The sequence below is a fragment of the Fusarium venenatum genome (genome assembly GCF_020744135.1).
Source record: "Fusarium venenatum strain MPI-CAGE-CH-0201 chromosome Unknown EDB82scaffold_3, whole genome shotgun sequence".
Taxonomy (NCBI): domain Eukaryota; kingdom Fungi; phylum Ascomycota; class Sordariomycetes; order Hypocreales; family Nectriaceae; genus Fusarium; species Fusarium venenatum.
The window spans coordinates 2,612,412-2,635,765 of record NW_027072131.1 but is presented as its reverse complement, the minus strand read 5'-3'; the positions used below and the strand labels follow the sequence as shown (position 1 = coordinate 2,635,765).

The window sequence follows — 23,354 nt, the reverse complement described above, 5'->3', positions numbered from 1 at the left end:
TCCTTCTCCTCTTTCATGTTGTCCCCTAGACTCCGTAGAGTCTCCAGGTTGACCTTTCCAGCCTTGTAGTGTAAAAAGCATTGTTGTCAACGCCAGTCAACGCCTTTGCGCCCAGCCATGTCTTTTATCAAAATGCCTGCCGTCCTTCCTTACCAAAGAGAATTCGTCGTCCATTAAACAAAGTCATTACAAGCAGACACCATGTTTGTTTTGCTTGTGTGATCGGGAAAGATAATAGAGAGAATAGCAGGAACCCAGGCCTGCCAGTTGTTCCCAGGATCTGGATTCCTATCTCTCGGGGATCGCAGTTCTGGCCAGCCTACCTCCTGTACTAACTCGCTTCTGAAGTCGAGCTTCTTTCTCGCGCTGAAGTTTCTCCGCTGGACTCATATTACCTGGCAGCGAGGGCACTGCGTCGCTTGATCCCCCTCCTACGAGCGTACGCCCACGCTTCTGCTCCACGTAGAGCTGCGCGTAACGGCCTAGGGGGAATGCTGGCATTGTTCCAGGAATTTCAGCCCCGTTCTGAACCAACAACTCGGCTACGGGAAATGGTACTGCTTTCGCCTCCGAGTCGGATGCTGTGTGCGACGGTGTTGGTGACGGTGCTGCCGGGTCTGCTGCAGCCAGAGCAAGCCATACAGCATGCGTACCTCTCATCTTATCAACTGTATTCGGGTTCGCCTTGAGCGCCAACGCATAGAGCACCTGCTGTATCTCGTTCTTCTTAATGCCAGCCAGCAAGGTCTCATCTGCCGTGCCATATCGCGACAAAGTTGGCGAAATGGGTTCCACAAATGCTCTGTCCACATATTTTGATGTGATAAATCGAAGACGCTGTTCACGGCTGGCCTGGCCTGTCGGTCTCAGCGACTGATCAAGCTTTGCCTCCCAAATCATGTTTGATACTCGGTTCCCAATCAACAGTAGAAGCTCGACAATATCAATAGTAAAAGACTTTATGTCCAGCGTTAGAGATCGCACCTTGCTGATGTGAGTACCAAGCGACCGGTGGATGCCACTGCATTCGATGCAAAGGATGATGCCCAAGTTGATGGACACCCATTCAACCTTGGAACCAGAGCCGCAGTCGGCGCACCACATGTTGCCTTGATCATTGTCTCTGACCATTTGAAGCACTCGATCGGGGTTTTCATCATAGCCTGAGCTGGATGTCCTGATTGCACTTGGTCGTGCGCCAACCGTTATCCTTCGACTTGGTATACCACTGTTAGAAGTACTGTGGTGGTTGCCATGGCTCAAAGATTGCGTCTTTCCTGTGAGGACAGAGCCAATGTCCCTCCTCATGGAGGAATCGCCGTTTGATGATGTTGGCTTTCCCTGGTAACTGCGGCCCTCCATCGCGCTCTGTAAAGCATTATTAATGTGCATAATCCAGCTGTTCATGTCTTCTTCAGATGTTGCCTGGTATACCCTCTTGAAACTGGGAGTGATTACTTCAAAACAAAACCGTCGTTCCGCATTACGAGCTTCTCTGACGGATGCCATTCGAAGATCTATGGGGTCCATATGAAGATCGAGTCTCTGCTTCCAGTTACTGTATTCAGATAGCTTGCCTTGGTCCAGTACAATCCAGAACCTAGAAATCACGTCAGCGAGAGGTTCCTACAGAGACAAGAAAATAAACTTACTTATGCCAGCCCTGTTTATTCAGGTTTCGCGGGTCGACATGTCCTCCAGGTCTGTTGAGCGCCCACAAAAGTCCCTCTTTACGGTGGGTGACAACAGATGGCACGTTATCTCGCTCTTCGAGATCCCGGATGCCCTTAAACTTGGAAAACGCTACTGGGCTTCCAATGGATGACTGACCAAGGCTGCCAGGAGACCTAGACAACTCGACGCCGGATGGAATACCCACTGATCCGATATTCAACTGGGATCCTGTGCTGTCGGCGCGGCCTAGATCAGAATCCGATGTGTTGCCTGTATTACCATTACTGGCAGAGGAAATAGGCATGTTGCTTGCAGTGCTACCTTGGTCTGGTTCCTTGTAAGGTGTGTTGCTCTTCTCGAGAAGCCGTCTCTTCTCCTCGCGCTCACGTCGTTGATACTGGTACTCCTTATCGGCCTCTTGAACCTCGTTGGACAGAGCCTCTAGCTGTGGAAGAAGGACCTCGATCTTCTTTGCAGTTGCCATGAAACCCCGTGTTTGATAGTCGGCGAATTTCGTAAGCTGGGATAGAACCTCTTGTTCCTTGCGACCGCCGTGGAGATCTTGCATGAAGCTTGAGTAGTCAAATCGTTTAAGTTCGAAGTTGCGCCGTTTGTTTTGGTACTTAGAATCGGCTTCCGCAAGTTTCTTAGCCTTGACTGAATCCTGTCGCTGTCCCAAATAGCGCGATACGTATGCATAATAATCCTTGCTTTCCTCCTCAAAGTCTCGTTTTTTCGATTCGGCTTGTTTGATGTCAACCTGATATAGCTTAGTCACAGGCTCGATAATAATCTTCTGGAGGTTGTAAGTATTTTGGCGCTCGTAGGATAAGATTTCTCTGGCGATTTTATCGAAATAATGCTCCAAAGCTGGCTGCACTGCGTTGGCATTGGTCGACGCCGCTTCTCGTAGCGCATCGACAAAAGCAAGGAAAGCATCGTTGGCTTCGTTCTGGCAAGAGTGCGCATGTTCTGCTTTCTTTAAAACCTTCTTCATCTGTGTCCTCATATTGCCTGTCTTTTGCTCCAGGGCCTTGAGAGTAGCCCTGAACACAGGGCCATCGTCACTGACCATGGATTCCTCGCCTGGTTTAGGACAAGCCACATCGACTTTGACAGCCTCTTTGAGGTAGGGTAGTCCAGGTGTAAGAGGCATCTCGGCCGAGGGAACTAGAGGTGAAACGGGCTCATCAATCACATCGGGAACAGTCATGCGAGAGTCAACTGATTGGGACGATGCAACGCGAATTTTGGGTGGAGATGCCAGAAGAAAAGGAGGTGATGGTGAGCTCGGGTGGCTCAAAGACGCCGGCGTGCCTGAAAAAGCATGAGCGGGTGAGGCATAAACGTTCCCTTGAGGTTTGGTACCTGCAACGAAGTAGGAGAAACTGGCCAATGTGTGCAGTCGATGCGCACGAGGGTCATATTCGACAAACTGGTACTGGATTAGCAAAAGCTCGCAATGAAAGAGGGATGGTAAAATACGCTGCACGAGTTTCTCCAGCCACCGCCCTTGTCCTCTGTCGGCTTCGGGGGCTTCCATTTCCATGTCCATTCAAATGACACTGATGGGCTCCCGCCTGTTGAATAATCGCCAACCAATGCGACATTGGCGTTTCTGTGAAGGTTCGGGTCTGCATGGAACTCTCTGGTCACCAAGTTCTCGACTTCTTTGAGATTTGAGGCGTAGACATAGGTAAGGCCTGATATACTCGTATCGACTGCGGTAGGTGCTGAGTCGGAAGGTGATGTTGGTTGCGCAAACTGTGCCTGACGCATGACAAATGTGAAGGAAAATATAAGCTCGTCGTCATTACTCAGCTTCACGAGGAAATTCGGTGCTGCCGTTGGGTTCGAAGTATCGGGATCCTGCACTTGGGTCAGTCGAGGCTTCAAACAAAGGTCGCAAACCGGCGCAACTTGCCTGGACGAATTCTATTGGAGATGTGTCGCTGAGCGGTTTCTGAACCGATACCCTAGTAGCAGGAAATGCATTGGGGACGACGTTCACAGAAGTGCGCTTTCGCGGATTTGTGACCACCAAGGAGGATATGCTCACTAGATAACAGAGTCGGTCAGTTAGAGTAACAAGCCACAACCTCGGTGCAAGAGCCCAGCGAGAAACAAGGGAAAGGCGGGGAAGTGACAATACAACAACATACATCGGTTCTGGTCTCTCAAGTACAGAGCAGGCCCCTCTTCGGGCTTGCTACTGACGATGCCCATGGTCGAAGTTGATCAAAAAGGGCAACGAAGGTCGAACGAAGGTCGAGGAACGAATACAGTTGCGACGGGCCCCAGGTTACTGGAGCTGTCTGGATCTTTTAAGATGGACTGGAGCAACGAACGAACGCACGCACGCTGGGGGGCACACCACGACAGGCGACACCGTGACACCGTGACAGCGAGCTGCTGCAGCCAGCAGGTAAAATAGCGCCAGTACGAAAAGTGGTAGCGCGGGGCTCAGGGCGGGACAGGGGAGGCCGTCATCTGGCGCTGAGCCAACCAGAGAGGCCCACTCGTACCTCAATTAGGTGTAGAGTAGGTGTGGTATTGGGGTCTCAGGCTCGTCAATCAGCCGTCAGGAGGTGCTGAAGTGTGCCTGGTAGAGTATTTTATCGTTGACTACAGAATATTGGGTGCTTGTAACGAATGCGTCGAGGTCGAAAGGCAGCTGAAGAATGTCGAATAAAGGCCCAGGCAGTCAAATAAGAAGAAAAAGAACCAATCGCATACGACGATAAGTGTTGTTGCCTGTGGTAGTCGTAATGCTATCCACGATGGAGATGGACAATGTTGAAGTACCTATTTGTTGGTTGAATAGGTAGATTAGGTTAGAACCTACTAGAGAACCAAGGTTTGGTTCGAGGCGCGGCGAAAAAGAGGATGATATGCATGAAAACGGAAAGCGCAAAGGGAAGTAGGATAGACGACAATTTAACAGCCCCAGTATCAAAGGCAGGCATAAAGCAAGAGCGGGGGAGGCAGGTACAGTAGCAGTAGCAGTACCTCAGTACCTTAGTACCTATCAGATTCTCAGGCAGTCTGCAGTAAACAGCTGAAAGTTAAGGTTCGAAGAGTCTTCTCTCCACGGATTACAGACATCTATCCATCTAGTTATTTAGTGTTTATACCTGACAACAGGTCAGAGACTAGGCATCGGGCACCTAGGTCAGGGACCTAGGTAGGCAGGTTAGCATGTATATATTACCTATACGAGGAATTATAGGCGTAATCAACAACTATTGGGTTGGATCAATCCCCTCATGGAGCTAACTTACTTGGTCTGAATCAAATCATCTGTAGTTAAATCCTTTCTTGTTCTGCAGGGTCTCTCCATACAGTTTGATCAAGATAGCTTGCTTTGGATTCGCACAAATACCAGTCAGCCAGTCTAACCGATCTCATCATCAATCACACAATTTTCAGTGATCAGCAAGCATAGACTGTGACTAGCAATTATCTAGTCTAGTTCTTCTTCTCTGCTACCTGATCCTGTGCCATTCGTCTTTGTTGATTTGATGATGCATTTGATGAATCACTTATAAACAATGTTGCAGTTGCTTAGATATCAACTCTTCTTCATCACAACCAAGTATGATCACAGCAATCGTACTTGAAACCTTCTTCCCCTCTTTCTAATAACCAACACCAGCTGTTGGTTTGCTTTATCTGGCAAGTCTGATTAATGGATCAGGGTAACGTAACAGGGAACTGTTCTTTAGCCGGTCTGAACCCCTTGCTAGGCAAAACGGACATTCTTTATAGATAGATGCTAGTGTGTAATGGTTCACCTTCCTTGACCCCAGATGGGTCAGTTTGGTAATTGTACTTATTGCTGAATCGTGATTGACGGTCCGACGAGATCTTAAGCCAACCAGATGAGGTTCATCTGCAACTTGAGCCAAGACCAAGCCAAGCCAAACAAGTCCCTGAAAACTGGGGAGATCCAGTTGATACACCAACTTGAAACCCAACGGCGCCACTGGTAGACGCCTAGGCTAAGACCCAAGATAGAACGCCAAAGTCGCCTGTTGCGATAGGTGGTTTTTGACGCTCTGTGAAAAAACAATTTGCTATCTAAATGATAAAGGAGCTGCTTCTAATCACTTCTTACGCGACTTTCTCGTCCTCCGTTGCACAGTCATGCGCGTTACGAGAGTCAGGAATTTTTTAATCAATTTCCAGAGGCCCCAGGCAAGGAATTCGTGTTGCTGATCTCTTCAGACTTTAGCGCCAGGGCCCTTGCATATGGCTCCTTTGATGGGGTTTGCGTCCCAGGCTCCCAGGCTGTTATCCAATCGCTGCGGGGATGCTGGTCATTCTTCGTGAGTCAGATGGTGGCAGGAAGACAAAGATACGGATACAAATACTGATAACATTTATCTCACATGATGCACTGTGAAGCTTAGTTGAAGCTCAGTCTACACCGCCGCAGCTGGCGAAATGCAACGCAGTGTTACCGCGTTCATAGCTTCGTGAGCCACCTCGTCTAGAATGGGTCTAAAACAAGGCACAAGAAATAAACACATGACATTTCCAGCATTCTGTAGATCGACACGTGTATTTTGTTAGACAATGAATAAGTTCTTCAACAACCGTGTGCAGCCACCTGTACATATATCCCCCATTCATACAAGGCTCCAACTGAGAGACAGTAAGTGAGTTTGATTTAGTAGATTACATTTTACTTAAGCAGCACCGTCTGAGACCTGAACGGTAGTGAGCCAACCGTTTACGCCAGTAAACCAGTAATGGAGCTCTTCTCTTTTTGTTCTAGAACAACATTATGATCCAGATAGGATGCTTACTTGCCACAACAGGAAAAGAAAGGCACCATCAAGATATACTTCGACCTTGACATATCTAAGTAGTGGTGTCAGAGATCAGAATAAGAACAATGCGTCGCCGAAAAACCACAGAATCTGTTTTCACCCTTAGCCTAGAACATTGAGACTATCACACTCTATCCTGGACTGGGATGTATGTTGGAGGATGCAGTTGGAAGATTCGCCCCTTGCGACCTGGATATCAATAGAAAAGAATTCATTTGACAGGGTCGAATCATTACAGTATTTGATCAAAATTCATGATACATTGATCAATCTCTGTACCATACTGACTCTCGCTTGCAATCCCAGCCTACTAGGTACGGGATCTCTCTATACCAAACCCAGAATAGCCCCTTATTCGTCGACCAAAATATACATCAAAGAATCAGATTCCAGATGGCCGTCGCTCAGGTTCAGATGTTTTGTCGCATTAACAGGCGAAACGCCCAAAACATTCCACCGTTTCCATTGGATACAGTGTGGCGTTAGCGCTCCTCAGAGTCCTTGGACGGCACCATGAGCGGATTAGCGGCGCAAGGACGTGTCAGGTTCCTCAACCCAGAAGCTGAATGGCTAAACAGATGACGTTATACCCCATTCCTTGGGCTGTAATATTTTATTTTTGGGCTGCTCGAGCTTGATCACCAATGTACAGGCCTTTAGTGCCTGCGGAACGACAATGCTGTCTCATGGTGTTGCGTGTGGTATCTTTGGTTTTTGTTGTTGTGTGACAGTTCCTGTCACTTCATCACAACTAATAAAATGCTAAGCAAACGCCACTATCTGTCGCTACCTTAGCAGGTACCTACTGATGGAAGGAAGGCACTGTACTTGTTTCTGTTTCATTATTGGATCTTTGACCTTGGGTGCATTACAGGGATCCATTCGTCAATCAATCAATCAATCAATCAGGCGGAAACAGGCGACGGGGGGCGGCTCTTGCTCTGACCTCCAGCTCCATCCTTCACTTCACCGTCAATTTCTTGATGGCAATTCCATATAACCAATCTACTCTACCTAACCCCAACCCAATCTATACATTCTGTTCCATAATACCAAGGACAGGATAGAGTCAGCCTACACCTTTGTCATTCCATCGAAACCCCAATCACATATCTATCGCTTTGTCTACGTCGTCATTGTTGAAGGCCCAAGGCCCAAGGCTCTCGCTCCTTTTCTCCCTTTTCTCGCTTGAACGTCCCTCCATTCGCCATCAGCATTGACCTTGCTGACATCTTACGACCTGCTCACAGTGCCATGATATTGAGCGCATGAATACAGACCATTCCCAGTATCATCTCGCTTGCTGGACTTTTTTATTCTCACCATTTAGGCTCCTGTACCCATCGTCGCCACATCACTGTCGCTGTTATCCGCTGCCCCTCGATTGTCAACATGTCGTCAGCGTCCCGACGCTCATATAACCCGGGCCGCCGTATGGGCAGCAGTAGGGATCTTGGTAGGGCTCGCGCAGCTTCAAGAGCCCAACCAATTGTTGTCGAGCACGACGAAGCCCGCAGTTTCGCCCTTCGGTCGGCTTACCTACATTACCTTCTACAACCCAAGGCCAAGCGAAAGCAATATGTTGCAGCCCCGAAGCAACCAGTCCGAACTCACACCAGCGTTGGCGCCCTGGTGCAGGAATTTACTTCCGGTTCTTCATCAAGTTTTAAGCTACCACACAATTTCACCAGCGCTTTGCTTGAACGATGCGGCGGCGTGCTTAGGGGTAGTGAGCGCCTGCCGGGTTACAACGATCCTGTCGTCAAGCGAAGCTTCGCTGAAGCTTATACGACCTTCTCTGAAAAGAACTTCCGCAAAACGATTGATAAGGAGAGGAAACTCGAGCCGCTCATTCTTATGTTCTACACTTCTACCACCAAGGCAGCCCAGAAAGGAGCCGCTCCCGACGATGATTCTTGGAAGCTCATTCCTGACCGTCACCTCGCTTTGTTTGTCCGTTTAATTGCCACGATCCTGCGAGATCAAGGCCACGATCGTGACAAGACTGAGCTCATGTCCAAGCTGAGTATCCTCGAAAAGAAGCTTCTCACGAACGACCAGAACCTAGTTGGCGGCGGTGCTAGTGGTGCTGGAACAACTATTGAGGTCGTTGTCCCCTTGAGCTATGATGTCAAGGACATGCCTCTTGTTCAACAGGTAGTCAAGATATTTGGATTGAGTCTTTCAGAAGCACAGGCCGAGATCAACGAGAACAAAGGGGTGTGGACAGAGGAGGCTGCGCTCAAGGACCTCAAATCGTATCAGCACAGGCTCAACTCAGACATGCCTGGTGCTCTGGGGAGCAATGATTTTGATCTTGACGATTCCTTCCTCGAGTGGAAAAAAGCCGAGTCGCCTCATTTATCACAGATGATGCTTGACATATTGACTGCCAAGCCAGAGCTTGCCAAGACGTCCAACGGTGGTGTTGACAAAGGCTTCTCCAGCCGGCCCCAGTCAACCTACAGCAATCCGGGGTTTGATAGCTCGATGGGTTTTGATCCATCTATCAACCTTGCATCACTAGATATTGGAGATTCCGGTATTCGAGCAGTCGAGGAGAATATTTACACCTTTGTCCCTCAAGACCCCAGAGCGTTCTTCAAGTACATTCTTAAGCATGCCATGACCTTTGACCAGATCAATAGCGATCCTGATCTTGACTACCAGCCCCTATCGAAACAATCCATGGACCTTTTGACTGAGTTGTGTGTGAGATGGAGGGTGCCACAGTTCTCCAGACTCATTACTCTGCTGGAAGTTGCATCGCGCAACTATTTGGACCGAGAACTACTACCTGAAGAATTGGACGCTGTTTTTGATTTCGTCAAGACGCCACTACCTGAGGTCAAAAGGCCTCCACACATTTCAAACTACTGCACTCCCCTATCCGAGATCAACCCCAGTCGCTGGACGGTACATGATTTTGCTGTATACCAGCATACTCTGCAGACACTCCACGAGACTCTGCTCCGTGACCTCTACGATCGGATGGAACAGTGTTATGACACAAAACCACCTCAAATAGGCGTTGTCCAATATATATTGGATAATCACATCTTTAGCGACCCTTGCTTTTCACCTAAACCTGAAGCGGCCGAGGAGTTTGCTGAACATCTGAGTCAGCGCCTCCATGACCAGGCCCAAAAGACGTACGGTCAATACATGGAAAAGGAAATATCAGCCGATCGAAATGAATGGGACTTTGCCAATGTGGTTAAGCTGGGCAAAACGGTTATCAAGCTTTGTGAAAGAATCAACAAACGATATACCAAGAACCCTGAAATCATGGGTGTAAATCCCTTCCAGATTCTAGTTGAAGAGGTATTCCCGCGATTTGAAGAGGATGCACATGCTATCATCGAGTCCATTTTGGAGACAGCCCAGGAGACTGGCACCGAACTCGACATACAAGACGGCTTCGAGCTGTATAGAGAGTTGGTTGCGATCCGTCGGATTCACAACGACTCCCTACCTGATCGTCCCTTCGCTTTCAATATCGAGAACCTTTTGGTCGATTTTGTGTGGCGATGGGTTCGTGCCGCTGAGAATAGGGTAGAGGACTACGTCGAGCAAGCTGTCAAGCAGGACCAGTTCCAAGTGCGAACAGAGAATCCCGAGGACATTCCACGGGACGCAGAGAGACACAGTGTTTCCATCATTGATATGTTTATGCTTTTCAACCAGACTCTCGACACTATATTCAACCTCAACTGGGGCAACGACGAGCATCACGCTAGATTCATGACATCTCTTTCGAAGGCGTTTGCCGCAGGCATTGGCAAGTATTGTGAGCTTGTCGATCAGAAGTTCGGGAAGGAAATGGATCGCCCCTCTGCAGAGGAGATGGCAGCACAGAATCAAACCACCCAGGAGAAATGGATGAGATATGCGAAGGATGCCTGGAACAACAAGGACCGCGTTGAGCCGTTCCAGTTCTATTCTGAGGTAAGAGAACATATTTCAATCATTGATTCGGTTAACTAACTCGTGCAGTCCTTTGTCAAACTCAATAACATCGAATATGCTATGCAGGAGCTTGACAAGTTAGAGCGGGCTATGGACCCAGATGCCTGTGCTTTACTCTTGGAGAAGCTTGACGGGCCAAAGAAGAAAGCCCGACGACCCAATAAGTACACCTTCACGATCAAAGTAGTCGAGGCTGAGGATCTTAAGGCATGCGACACCAATGGCTACAGCGATCCATACGTGGTGTTCGGCGATGAATATCAGAAGCGATTACACAAGACGAGAATTATTCAGAGGAGTCTCAATCCACGTTGGGACGAGACTTTTGACATAACAGTTCAAGGTCCTGTCAATATGATTGCGACTATCTGGGACTACGACACCTTTGGCGACCACGATTACGTTGGGCGAACATCACTCAAGCTTGACCCTGTTCATTTCAGTGACTACCTGCCTCGCGAATTTTGGCTGGACTTGGACTCGCAGGGTCGATTGCTCATCAGAGTCAGCATGGAGGGTGAGAGAGATGATATACAGTTTCATTTCGGAAAGGCCTTCCGGCATCTAAAGCGCACTGAGAGAGACATGGTCCGGAAGGTTACGGATAAGGTATGACATGCCAAACAGTAGGACAAACAGATATGCTAACTTGAAGATAGCTCACGTCTCAGATCAACCATACCCTATCTTTGGAGACTCTCAGGCACTTGCTGGGTACGGGCGGTATTGGCGCATCTGTCACAAGTCTTTGGAAAAAGCGAGCATCAACGATGCCTTCTGTGACCCCAGCTCAGATCGAGGCGGCACTGGCGCCGCTGTTTGCTTATTTCGATGAAAACTTTGCCATCATGAAACAGACATTGACAAAAGCCACGATGGATGCCGTCATGGCACGGCTCTGGAAAGAGGTTTTGATGGTCATTGAGAACCTCTTAGTGCCACCCCTGTCGGAAAAGCCTTCACAGCAACGGCCCCTTTCGCGAAAGGAACTAGATATTGTTTATCACTGGTTGGACTTGCTGTTCCAATTCTTCAATGCCAGAGATGAGTCAGGAGAGCAGCTCGGTGTTCCGGCTGAAACCCTCAAGTCGCCTAAGTGGCACGAGCTTGCCTCGCTGAACTTCTTCTACTTTGAGGATACTAATAGTCTGATCCGTGAGTCGGAAAGAATGGCAGCTGCAACGACAGAGCGGGCACGTCTAGCTCTCCAGCATCAGAACTCGCAGAGTAACCGTCTGTCAGCTCCGGCAGCACTTGGAGCATCACTCGGCGGTGCAGGGTCGTTTGCAAGCATGGGCACGATCAGACGCGGAAAGAGTATCATGATGAGCCGTAACCTGGGCACCATGCGTAAGGCGAAGGAAGCAAAGAGGCGTGAAGCGCAAGCGGATCCGAGCGATGATATGATTCTACGTATCCTCCGTATGCGACCAGAGGCGGCGCCTTATCTCAGGGACCGGCATCGCCAGAAGGAGAGGCAGGCTGCTACGGCTGCTGCTGCCCTGATCGTCAAGAACAGTGTGACGCAGGGCTGGAACTCTTCAGCAGGCCCGGCTTTTGGTGGCAATTTTGGGCGGAACAATTTGCCAAGACGATAAACGATTACAAGGGAAGAGGGGGATTATGGACGTTTTCTCGGTTGCAAACGGGCCAGCCACGCATGATATGGATACGGATGCCTAGGAAAGTTTGCTTCACATATTGTTTTTGGTTTTTCTTGTTGATATCTATCTGGGTGGAAGGAATAGCATCAGATACCCTCATTCGTGTATGCAGTAAAGTTGAGTGTAATATATTTCTCAGGCATAGGATCAATCTCGTCGTGACGTTGGTGATGTTTGTTTAGGCTGAGGGTCATTGCAATGTATTGAGGTTATCTTTGTTAGTGTGTTGTCGAACACCACGTGCCTTGGACTTCAACTCGGTCGATCGATCTAGTTCAAACTGAGCAGATGATGTTTTGGAAAAGAGAGGACAAAGAGCGAGCGTGCTTGTACAACAATATTAGCAAATAAACTCAATCTAAGTCTTCAGAACCTCAACATAATGGGATACCTGAAAATCTAATTACCCTATACCATCAAATTCCTGACTTGGATTATGTTCACAATCTCGCATTATATCACGGCCCAACATAAAGCAGCCCAATCACGAACCTGACCAAGCGATGATCAATGCTTGCTGCCGATCTCCGAAATGATCACGAGTTAATTAAAATCGAAACACAATGACCAAGTCAGCTCCGTGCTAAGGTGACGGAGGAACTCTCCCTTGCTCATTCAGTCAAAGGAGACATGGAAACGGATGTGCTGTGTCTGTATAGCCCTGGCAGGGACAGCGAATGTGAAACCGATACTTCTATCGGTAGCCAATCCTCTCTGAGATCCTTGGAGATCACTCCAATATTATCTCCATCGACATACCAAGATTGTGATCTCTTATTGGCCTTGTCGAGTTCTGCCGTGGCAAAGACACCTAAAGAATCGCGGAAACGCACATTTGCAATCCCTGAGGGCTTGTGGCCGTACGACTCGGCTGAGGAGAAATGGCGCCCATGGGCCGTTTACAACGCTACTGACGCAGGGTCATCGTCTTGAAAAGACTTATTCTGGGGCGGTTTTACTGCCTCGTACAAGCAGCACCTCTCGCGTGTCTCGATGAGGATAGGGGTCCCCTAACATGCAAGCATGAATCAGGAAGGACCGCCACATCGCCAATTCCGAGATGGAACTTGATCAGACAGACAGATAGGTAGGTGGTCTAAGGCTGTTCAGAGACGGACGGAAAAGCGGAGTGGCGGAATGGTTGCTCAGTTTGCAACAGCCCTGGAACTTTGAGTGAGGAATACAAGGATACCGTCTAGAACGATTAGCTAGTACAAGCTTGGTATCGACTAAGACCCTCGGACCCTGTAGAATGAGAAACTAGACCGCCGCAGAAAATGACAGCATTTTCAGGGTCCTATTTGAGGGTCCAATCCTAGATAGTCCCCACTGTACTTGCACCGCTCTGTATGGTGTTGGGGAGTGGACCAGTTGTCGGGGGTTTTCTGAGCGAGGGAGGGGCAACGAAGAGGAGAAGCAGTTCTCGGCGACAATTTTTCTATTTGGCACTCTTTGCTGTCCTTTGCCAAGGTTCGTCCTGAACCAATACGACCGTGTGCGTATTTACCTACGATGTATTGTAGCCGCAAAGGTCGTGCCAATGAATGATACCGTGTTGTGCACTAATCAACGCCTCGATATGGGAAAGTCTGAGGTTCGCTTGTCCCTCCCTGCGAGTTGAGATGATATTTTGAATGACGATCTCGCGCCGTTGGAGAGACGGTTGGTTTCAGCATACTAGAAACTCAGAACATAGCAAGGATCCCGTTATTCGCAGATCAAGGGCAGCCAAGCAGTGAGTGTTCGCATATCAGAAAACAGACTGCTTTATTCCTACATACTAACTGACCTGAGGCTTCGATGCCGCCGGCATGACTACCCGACCAACCGACAACAAAGGTAGCTCTCGATATTCGTTCGTTCTGACACCAATCAGCCTAGCGCTAAGTTGTTATCGTAATATCTTGTTCTACGCATGTGGAATGAATATGCGATTGGTTCCTTATTCTTGTCCTCACGTATCAGTCGGCTCCTTCTGGCAGCTTATTTTGTTTGGTGACTGTCGATCTCAACCACGAAAGTTCAGTTGTGCATATGCCTTAGTGGATGAACGGACTTCGAAACATTTCTCACGTGGACCAGAAGCCACCAATCTCGAGGGCAAATCACATGTACAGTATGTGAAAGGAAAGAGGACAGTACAATCGTTCGATGTCCCCAAGTCCCCCACGATGTTGTAGTTGGTCGGGTTGTCATTTTACACCGTGCGTACTGTATCTGAGCGCAGGTCCCCTAAATAATGAATGGACTTCTTGTTGATTTCGTTGACAAGCAGTTTTCAGGCTCCAATTTGATTTGCGAAATCATGAGGTTTTGAAGAAGCTGTCCACCCAGAGCCCAGAAGATTCAGGGATGCCCCTGTCGGCGAACCAGAACCCAACTGGCGACAGCTCCAAAATGACGTTGGTGGCTGTATCGACCGCGACCGTGACCTAGGCCCACCTCAACCCCTGAGCCCTGTCTGCCTGTGATGCTGGACCGCTATGATCTGGGTGTTGGCAAACGATTGAATAGAATTCTCATCATGTCCAATCCACCAGTGAATATCCATATTCCTTTAGAGCGATGTTGAAAGAATATGGTTCTATGCGCTTGAATGTGTATGGGCGACGGGTATGTATTCTTTCAACCATGTCGGGTTGCCTACCTATGTTTGAGGCCTCTCGATTAAGTCACGAATATTATATCATGGGCAATTAATTGAATGTGATCATCTCTGCCAGCTTTGCCTGAAACACAAGACGCCGTCCATCGCAATACTCATTAAACCAATGACGCTTACCTTTATCCCTGTTACTCGCCTTTCATGGCATAGCACAGAGGCCATCATTGTGCGGTATGGACTTATGTAGTTTCCTGAAGTGCCGCAGCTCAGCGAATGTTGCTTGCTTATTACGGTGACAGAAGGACACCACCACTGACAACAGTGAGCACCTTCTGGGAGTTGCACGGTGTCGCTACAGCGCTTTGTTACAAAATAGATATAGTTGAGAGTTGAACATAGGTCAAGCCTCCGGGGAAAAGGTTTTATGTAGATGATTACGGGAATAGACAGACTAAGCCAGGGGTAGCCATCCGAGCCGCAAAGAAGTCGCTTGTTGACAGCTCAAGAGTCGTTTCAAGACCAATTGCAACGGCCTAGCGACTAAAGGGTATGGCACTAAAAATGGGCACATGTATAATTTCCTTACACGAGTAAATACTTTTTTTCTTACTTTAGCGGAAATGATAACTGCTGCAGGTGTTCCGTGTGTCTCAAACAATCTTGTGACTAGCATTAGCAATACGCTTACCTATGTAGTGCCGTAATAACAATGTAAATGCCTGGAGCAAAGCAAGAGAGACATGTTTCGAAAACAACAAAGACTTGAAATTGCTCTCAAGTTCCCTCGCTTAAGTATCGCCACTGTGCGAGTGGCAGAGCAAGAACCCCACATCAACGGCCTTGGCAGGCGGGCTGGGCAAACGCACCCATGAGAGTTGGCGATGGACATCCACTACAACAACAAAAGAGAGGAAACAGCTGGGACCATTATTCAAATGTGGAACACAGACGAGCTATTTCTTGCAATATTTCTTGTCATCCTAGTCGGCAAATACATACCATATTCTTCAACGCTAAACAAGTCAAGCGAGTCCCCTGCGACTCGCAGTGAATTGTGTGATGGTTGGACGCAGAACTGTTGTGGTGAAAGGTTACATGACCAGGTAAAGATTAAGTACTAAACTTCATACCTACGACCACTTGACCGCCCAACCGGCTGTAAAGAGGAGTACAGCACAGTTCAAAACTGTCCTGTGCTGTACTGTACTGATCAAGCAAAGCCAGCAAACCACGGCATAATAATAATACCAATATCCCTTGCAGCTTCAAGCGGAACTTTATGTCAATTGGGGACCTTGGCTACTTGGAAGACAAGCAACACGGATAGCTAATGTCTGAGACAGTTATAAAGGCAATTTACTACTGAAGCGGGACTAATCCATAGCAATGTAAAATGTACCTACCTACCTACCTACCTACCTACCTACCTATCTAGTAGGGTCGGTAGGTAAGGTTAGTTCTACCAGTAACTCAACTCACCTGAGAGCATTTTCCCACTCATTCTCAGCCGCCTTGGTACAGATGCAGTTCCAGTGTAGAGTGCCCTTGTCCGAGATGCCCATTTGACATTAACGGATAGTGATATGTCGATCGATTCGTTCGTGCAGCCGCTAGCTTGCAGTAGGGGCGGGGAGAGGCTCTGGGCAGCAATTCATTGGCTCTTGATAAACAGATTTCCCCAGAAGACCCAGCCGAAAAGGTGACATCCAATTACAGTACACCCAGCCTCCATTGCGAGGCAGCCCATGTTCTAGGAAGATTCACTGAATGGGGCACCTAGAACATAAGGAATCGCTTGAATATAGAAGAAAAAGGGCTTCGTGAGTTTCTGTACAGATACAGAGGACTGATCGCTTGGAAACGAGCATATATGTGGAAGACTTGAGCGCAGATGAGATGAAAATAGCGGGAGGGTATATAATTGAAATCTTAGTCTCGACTCATATCTGCTATGCAAGAGATGGATCGAATTTGTGTGCATGTAGGTAGTAGGTGCATACATTCCAAATAAAATCTTGCAAAATGTGAGATGATACCCTGTATCCTCACGCACGCAATTCATATTTCTACATACTATTAGAACTCCATGGTATAGGATGTGGCTAATATATAAAAATCACGAATACTGTACATAGTGTTTGTCTGCAACACCCTGTATAGTAGCAATTCCTCACTATGATACTTCATTTTCTTTACTCTTTTTGGTTTCATCTCTCCACATAACATACATGCTTTCCTTTACCCCCAAGTCTCAGGGCTCAACCAGATCATATCGCGGTCCAATTTAAAATTCAGAACAAGCAACCTGCTGGTATATACTACGTGGTAGAGTAGCATCGACATACGTATCGAGTTGAGATTGTCCAACTTAATGATCGTTCACCCCCTCTAACAGCTTACCTAGAACAAGGTTCTAGGTTTTGTTACAACAACCGATATTCGTCAAAGCAAAAACTTAATTGCCATGAAAGTAGAGAGTACTGCGTACCTGAACGGGCGGTACTGATAGTGGAAAGGCAAACACCACTTCAGACCGAAAAGAGAGGTTGCTATTCTGCTAGACCGGTTTGGACGTTAGCAACTCTTGGAAGGCTCCGCCTTTCATCGCCCTCCTTTTCATCTCGTACCGCTGTGGTAGTCACCGAGGGATCTTCCTAGGACCGACCCAACTCGGAGATACATGCCATCGCCCACTGCCCTCCAGCATCAAGTTGTACTACCTACCTCCCTGGATTATACACTACCACTCAGGATTGTCCTGTCAATGGAAGGCTAGGCGTGCTAGGGCGGGCTCTCTCGGTTCACCCAATCCAGCCCGTTGACTTGTCCCCCCACCCCGGGGCTAAGATCCAGTGGTTGCTGCCACCGCTGCAGTTGGGACCACCCTTTGTCATGCCCTGTCCTATCGTCCTGTCCTGTCCTGTCCGGGTCTCCTGGGTTTATCCCCTCTCTGGTTACTTTGGGAGTACTTTCTCCGTCCCTTCTCCTAGGTCCCATTGCAATACCTGGGTAACTACTACTCCGTACCTACCTATACTATACTACGCCCTCTTCGGCCAACCTGCAAACTCCCAAACGGCTTGCTTGCTGGACTTTCAGCCTAATCCTTTCCTCTTCAACCCTTACTGTCCGTCTCAGTACAGTATCGCCATCCGGCCTCATTTTTCAACGACACAAGGCTCGTCCCGATTTCCGTTCCGAAAGACCCTCCTGATCTCGTTCTACTCCAACTTGAAATTCCCGCGATCGTTTTGCTTATACTGGTTCCATTCCCGCCCGTCCTGCTGCTACGGCGCCATCGCCCGCCACCACCCGGTGTATCACACTCAGACCAACTCAACTTTCGACAATCGAGGATGCTTCGCAGTCTACAACTGTTGCGTCCTTAGTTTGGTCATTACTTCGCCTTGCGTGGTACTCTTTTTTATTTATTTTACCGAATATATCCACCAGCAATCAACTTGGCGCCTTTTCGTCGGTCGTGAACCTTCAATCTACACTCATCCGTCCAAACTATACATTCGGTCCTGCGCAATTCAGGATAAAAAAATTTGTTGCCTGACTGCGGCTTAGCAGTTCACCTGCACCATTATGGTTGACGATGCGGCCCTCGCCGCTGCCGCTGCGATTGTTGCTTCGATAGCCCCAGATACCCGACCGCCTAATTCGATACCGGTGGGCGTAGCTTCCCAGGTGCAACTCCCAGGACCAGATACTCCCGCCAAGCGTAAGCTTGAATTGGAGCTTCAAAACCTCGCTTTGCGTGTTGGAAAGCTCGAGAGCCAGGCCTCAGCTGCTTCTCCGTTTCCAGAAACGCCTAACGAGGTTATTGACACTCTTTTTGGCGAAGAGGCTCTTACGGTGGCGGCTCGCCCCAAGCCTAAAGTCTTTCACGCCCAAGGTAGCCTGCACACTCCGCATCTGCCATCTTATCAGCTGACCGAAGAAGCCCTCGAAGGACTTCGAGAACATGTGGACGATCAGTCCAAGTTGCTCGATAGCCAGCGCCAGGAGCTCGCGGGTGTTAATGCCCAGCTGATGGAGCAGAAGCAGCTGCAAGAGCGAGCCCTTGAGATACTCGAGCAGGAACGTATTGCTACCTTGGAGCGTGAGCTCTGGAAGCACCAAAAGGCCAACGAAGCATTCCAAAAGGCCCTGCGAGAAATCGGCGAGATCGTTACCGCTGTTGCTCGTGGTGATTTGACTATGAAGGTTCGCATGAACACTGTTGAAATGGACCCAGAAATTACAACGTTCAAACGCACTATCAACGCTATGATGGACCAGCTGCAAATATTTGCTAGCGAAGTCTCGCGAGTGGCTCGTGAAGTCGGCACCGAAGGTTTGCTGGGCGGTCAAGCCCGCATCGGTGGTGTTGATGGAACATGGAAAGAACTGACTGATAACGGTATGATTCTATCTTGCAAGATAAGCTGGCTTGCTAACGCTTTTCGCAGTGAACGTCATGGCCCAGAATTTGACCGATCAAGGTTTGTAGGAACCAGACTGGAAAGGTTTACATAGCTAACAAATTCCGCAGTGAGGGAAATTGCATCTGTTACAACAGCCGTAGCCAACGGCGACCTGACCAAGAAGATCGAGAAACCTGCCCGGGGAGAGATATTGCAATTACAACAAACCATCAACACCATGGTGGATCAATTACGAACATTCGCCTCTGAAGTCACCCGTGTAGCAAGAGATGTCGGAACCGAAGGCATGCTGGGCGGGCAAGCCGATGTTGGGGGAGTGCAGGGCATGTGGAACGATCTCACTGTCAACGTCAACGCCATGGCCAACAATTTGACGACTCAAGTGCGCGACATTATCAAGGTTACCACAGCTGTCGCCAAGGGAGACCTGACCCAAAAGGTTCAAGCTGACTGCAGGGGAGAGATTTTCGAGCTCAAGTCGACTATCAACTCCATGGTTGACCAACTGCAACAATTTGCTCGTGAGGTAACAAAAATTGCCCGTGAAGTCGGTACCGAAGGACGCTTGGGAGGTCAAGCTACAGTGCACGATGTTGAGGGTACCTGGAGAGATCTGACAGAGAACGTCAACGGCATGGCCATGAACTTGACCACTCAAGTGCGCGAGATTGCCAAGGTCACCACTGCGGTCGCCAAAGGTGATTTAACAAAGAAGATTGGGGTCGAGGTCAAGGGTGAAATCGCGGAGCTGAAGAACACCATCAACCTGATGGTGGATCGACTTGGTACCTTTGCTGTTGAAGTGAGCAAGGTTGCCAGGGAAGTAGGCACAGATGGAACTCTTGGTGGACAGGCCCAAGTAGCCAACGTCGAAGGCAAATGGAGGGATCTCACAGAAAATGTCAACACGATGGCGTCAAATCTCACTGCTCAGGTAAGCCCAGAGTCTCGACAAACTTTTGATTTACTAACTGGTTGTAGGTCAGGAGCATTTCGACCGTCACACAAGCTATTGCGAACGGCGATATGAGCCAGAAGATCAAAGTCGAAGCAAATGGAGAGATACAAGTGTTGAAAGAAACCATCAACAACATGGTTGACCGTTTGTCTAGCTTCTGCTATGAAGTGCAGCGAGTCGCCAAAGATGTGGGTGTTGATGGAAAGATGGGTGCTCAAGCCGACGTGGGCGGTTTAGATGGACGCTGGAAAGAAATCACAACAGATGTCAACACCATGGCTAGCAATTTGGTACGTCAAGCCCGAACAACCTTGGGGGTTCGTTCTAACCTAAACAGACAACGCAAGTGCGCGCCTTCTCAGATATAACTAACCTAGCCACGGATGGGGACTTCACCAAACTTGTTGATGTAGAAGCATCGGGCGAGATGGACGAGCTCAAACGAAAGATCAACCAGATGATCTCAAATCTGCGTGATTCTATTCAGCGCAACACTCAAGCCAGAGAAGCTGCCGAACTTGCCAATAAGACCAAGTCCGAATTCCTGGCCAATATGTCACACGAAATCCGAACGCCGATGAACGGCATTATTGGAATGACCCAACTGACATTAGACACCGACCTGACTCAGTATCAAAGGGAGATGCTCAACATTGTCAATAATCTTGCCAATAGCCTCCTGACGATCATTGATGACATTTTGGATCTTTCTAAAATCGAGGCTCGGCGAATGGTGATTGAAGAAATCCCTTACACGTTGCGAGGAACTGTCTTCAACGCCCTCAAGACTCTCGCCGTCAAGGCAAATGAGAAGTTCTTGGATCTCACCTACATGGTCGACAGCTCTGTACCGGACTATGTCATTGGTGATTCTTTCCGTCTCAGGCAAATCATCCTCAACCTTGTTGGCAATGCTATCAAGTTCACAGAGCATGGTGAGGTCAGCCTAACAATCAAAGAGAGCATGGGGCAAAGCCACGTCCGGCCTGGCGAATATGCGGTCGAGTTTGTCGTGCAGGATACGGGCATAGGAATCGCTCAGGACAAATTAGATCTGATTTTCGACACCTTCCAGCAAGCCGATGGTTCCATGACTCGCAAGTTTGGCGGAACCGGTCTGGGTCTGTCTATTTCGAAGCGACTTGTCAACCTCATGGGCGGTGATCTTTGGGTCAATAGTCAGCATGGAAAGGGTAGTGAATTCCATTTCACATGCCTGGTCAAGCTCGCCCCTGACGACGCCGCTATGATCGAGCAACAGATTCGCCCATACCGAGGTCACCAGGTGCTATTTGTCGATAAGGCTCAATCTCAAAACGCTGCGTCGATTAAGCCTATGCTGGAGAAGATTGGTCTCAAGCCTGTTGTTGTTGATTCAGAGAAGAGTCCCGCCTTGGCCCGCCTGCACACCGGTGGCTCCCTTCCCTACGATGCTATTCTGGTTGATTCTATCGACACCGCAAGAAGGTTAAGAGCTGTGGACGATTTCAAATATCTACCTATCGTTCTGCTTGCGCCTGTTGTCCATGTTAGCTTGAAATCGTGCTTGGATTTGGGAATCACGTCGTACATGACAACGCCGTGCAAACTCATCGATCTAGGAAACGGCATGATCCCTGCTCTTGAAAACCGAGCCACCCCATCGCTTGCCGATAACACCAAATCTTTCGAAATTCTACTTGCCGAGGACAACACCGTCAACCAACGATTAGCAGTCAAGATCCTCGAGAAATACCACCACGTGGTAACCGTGGTAGGCAACGGCTGGGAAGCCGTCAAAGCTGTTCAACGCAAGAAATTCGATGTCATTCTTATGGATGTACAAATGCCAATCATGGTAAGTAGCTGCATTGTCTTGGTACTCACGAACCGTGCATGCACAGACCGGCTAACAAATTGTTTTACAGGGAGGTTTCGAGGCCACTGGCAAGATCCGAGAGTATGAGCGTGGCATAGGAAGCCACCGCACACCTATTATTGCTCTAACGGCCCACGCCATGATGGGCGATCGAGAGAAGTGCATCCAGGCTCAGATGGACGAGTATTTGTCCAAACCTTTGCAGCAAAACCACCTCATCCAGACCATCCTCAAGTGTGCTACTCTTGGTGGTCCATTGCTCGAGAAGAATCGTGAACGCGAGTTGGCGCTCCACGCCGAAACGAAATCGAAGCATAAGGAAGGAGGCCAGGGCTTGCTGCGACCGACACTCGAGAGCCGTGCCTTCACGAGTCGAGAGCCCCTATTGGGGAATGGCAAGGAGAGCCCTGCCATTATTGCAACCGAGGAAGACCCCATGGCAAGAGCACGTGTTGTCGACCTTGCTGATATGAGAAGTCTGACCAACTAACCGGGGTTCTTTCCGTGTCTCAGGTTTTCATGAGATCACTTAGTCAATAACCCGGTCATGTCGCGACATGAATACGTCCGCCGAGCGTTACGAAAAGTATACTCCGCTGTATCGTCAGATATCGGGATACGTCCCTTTTTGGCGCTTTTACAAGCATCACGCCGTTGCAAGTATTGCATATGACCCATTAACGCCACACGTTCGTCTTGTATGGAGTTCTCAAGGTCGCGACGACCATTTTGTATCAGCACAGTGGATTTGAGTTTTGATTCGCTTGCGATTGCAAATTACAAGACCCGACAAGGTCTACAGGTTCTGTTTGGCGATACCGGTTTTTTGACAACTTCATTGCGTGATTCTGCTTGCACTGGCTCTGTTTATTCATTGCTTTCACATAGGCTTTCAGGCCCTGCAGGCTATAGCCCCCCTTCATGTGTTTCATTTTCTCTGGCGTTTCCGGGGTTTTCATACGTGGATGGTTGCGTCAAGCCTTCTCAAAGGACTTGTATCGATTCGATTGCGGGCTTCAATGGAATATATCATCTTAGATGGGCATGGACCAACAACATTAACAAACATACAACATGTGCCGGCGAGTATGGTTAGAATGGGATTGTGTTGAGTGGGCTGCAGGCCTTCAAGGATGGCACTTCTCTCTCTCGTTTTTCCAGACATGGCTTGCTGCTTAGGTTTTGTTTTTCGGTGTTGTCTCACTGTATATGTGGTTTCTCTTGGTTATTATTTTTTTCATTTTATTTTTGCTCTTGAATGAGGAGTGGGAGACGAGCCATTGAGCTCGGGAAGTATGCTGGGCTACGAGATGGGATGTGGAACGATTGGAATGTATGCCTTAATGGCAGGGATAACC

General features: G+C 48.6%; 3 protein-coding genes across 3 annotated transcripts; 2 read left to right on the top strand and 1 right to left on the bottom strand.

Moving 5' to 3' along the window:
- Window positions 1-137: 137 nt before the first annotated feature.
- On the bottom strand, window positions 138-4,139 carry EDB82DRAFT_229884 (uncharacterized protein). The gene is made up of 5 exons (XM_065607258.1): window positions 3,837-4,139; window positions 3,599-3,732; window positions 3,160-3,543; window positions 1,653-3,109; window positions 138-1,600 (listed from the first exon to the last, which is right to left on the bottom strand). The coding sequence occupies exons 1-5, from the start codon at window positions 3,898-3,900 to the stop codon at window positions 289-291; spliced, it is 3,351 nt and encodes a 1,116-aa protein (XP_065463892.1). The 5' UTR covers window positions 3,901-4,139; the 3' UTR covers window positions 138-288.
- A 3,566-nt stretch (window positions 4,140-7,705) lies between these two features.
- On the top strand, window positions 7,706-12,424 carry EDB82DRAFT_229557 (uncharacterized protein). Its single transcript, XM_025727098.2, has 3 exons — window positions 7,706-10,457; window positions 10,506-11,087; window positions 11,138-12,424. The coding sequence occupies exons 1-3, from the start codon at window positions 7,902-7,904 to the stop codon at window positions 12,074-12,076; spliced, it is 4,077 nt and encodes a 1,358-aa protein (XP_025581600.1). The 5' UTR covers window positions 7,706-7,901; the 3' UTR covers window positions 12,077-12,424.
- Window positions 12,425-18,049: 5,625 nt separating this feature from the next.
- EDB82DRAFT_229166 (uncharacterized protein) lies at window positions 18,050-22,591 on the top strand. The gene is made up of 6 exons (XM_025727096.2): window positions 18,050-19,155; window positions 19,205-19,237; window positions 19,288-20,114; window positions 20,162-20,428; window positions 20,476-21,975; window positions 22,046-22,591. Exons 1-6 carry the CDS (start codon window positions 18,339-18,341, stop codon window positions 22,484-22,486), a joined length of 3,885 nt encoding a protein of 1,294 aa, XP_025581598.1. The 5' UTR covers window positions 18,050-18,338; the 3' UTR covers window positions 22,487-22,591.
- The last annotated feature ends 763 nt before the right edge of the window (window positions 22,592-23,354 follow it).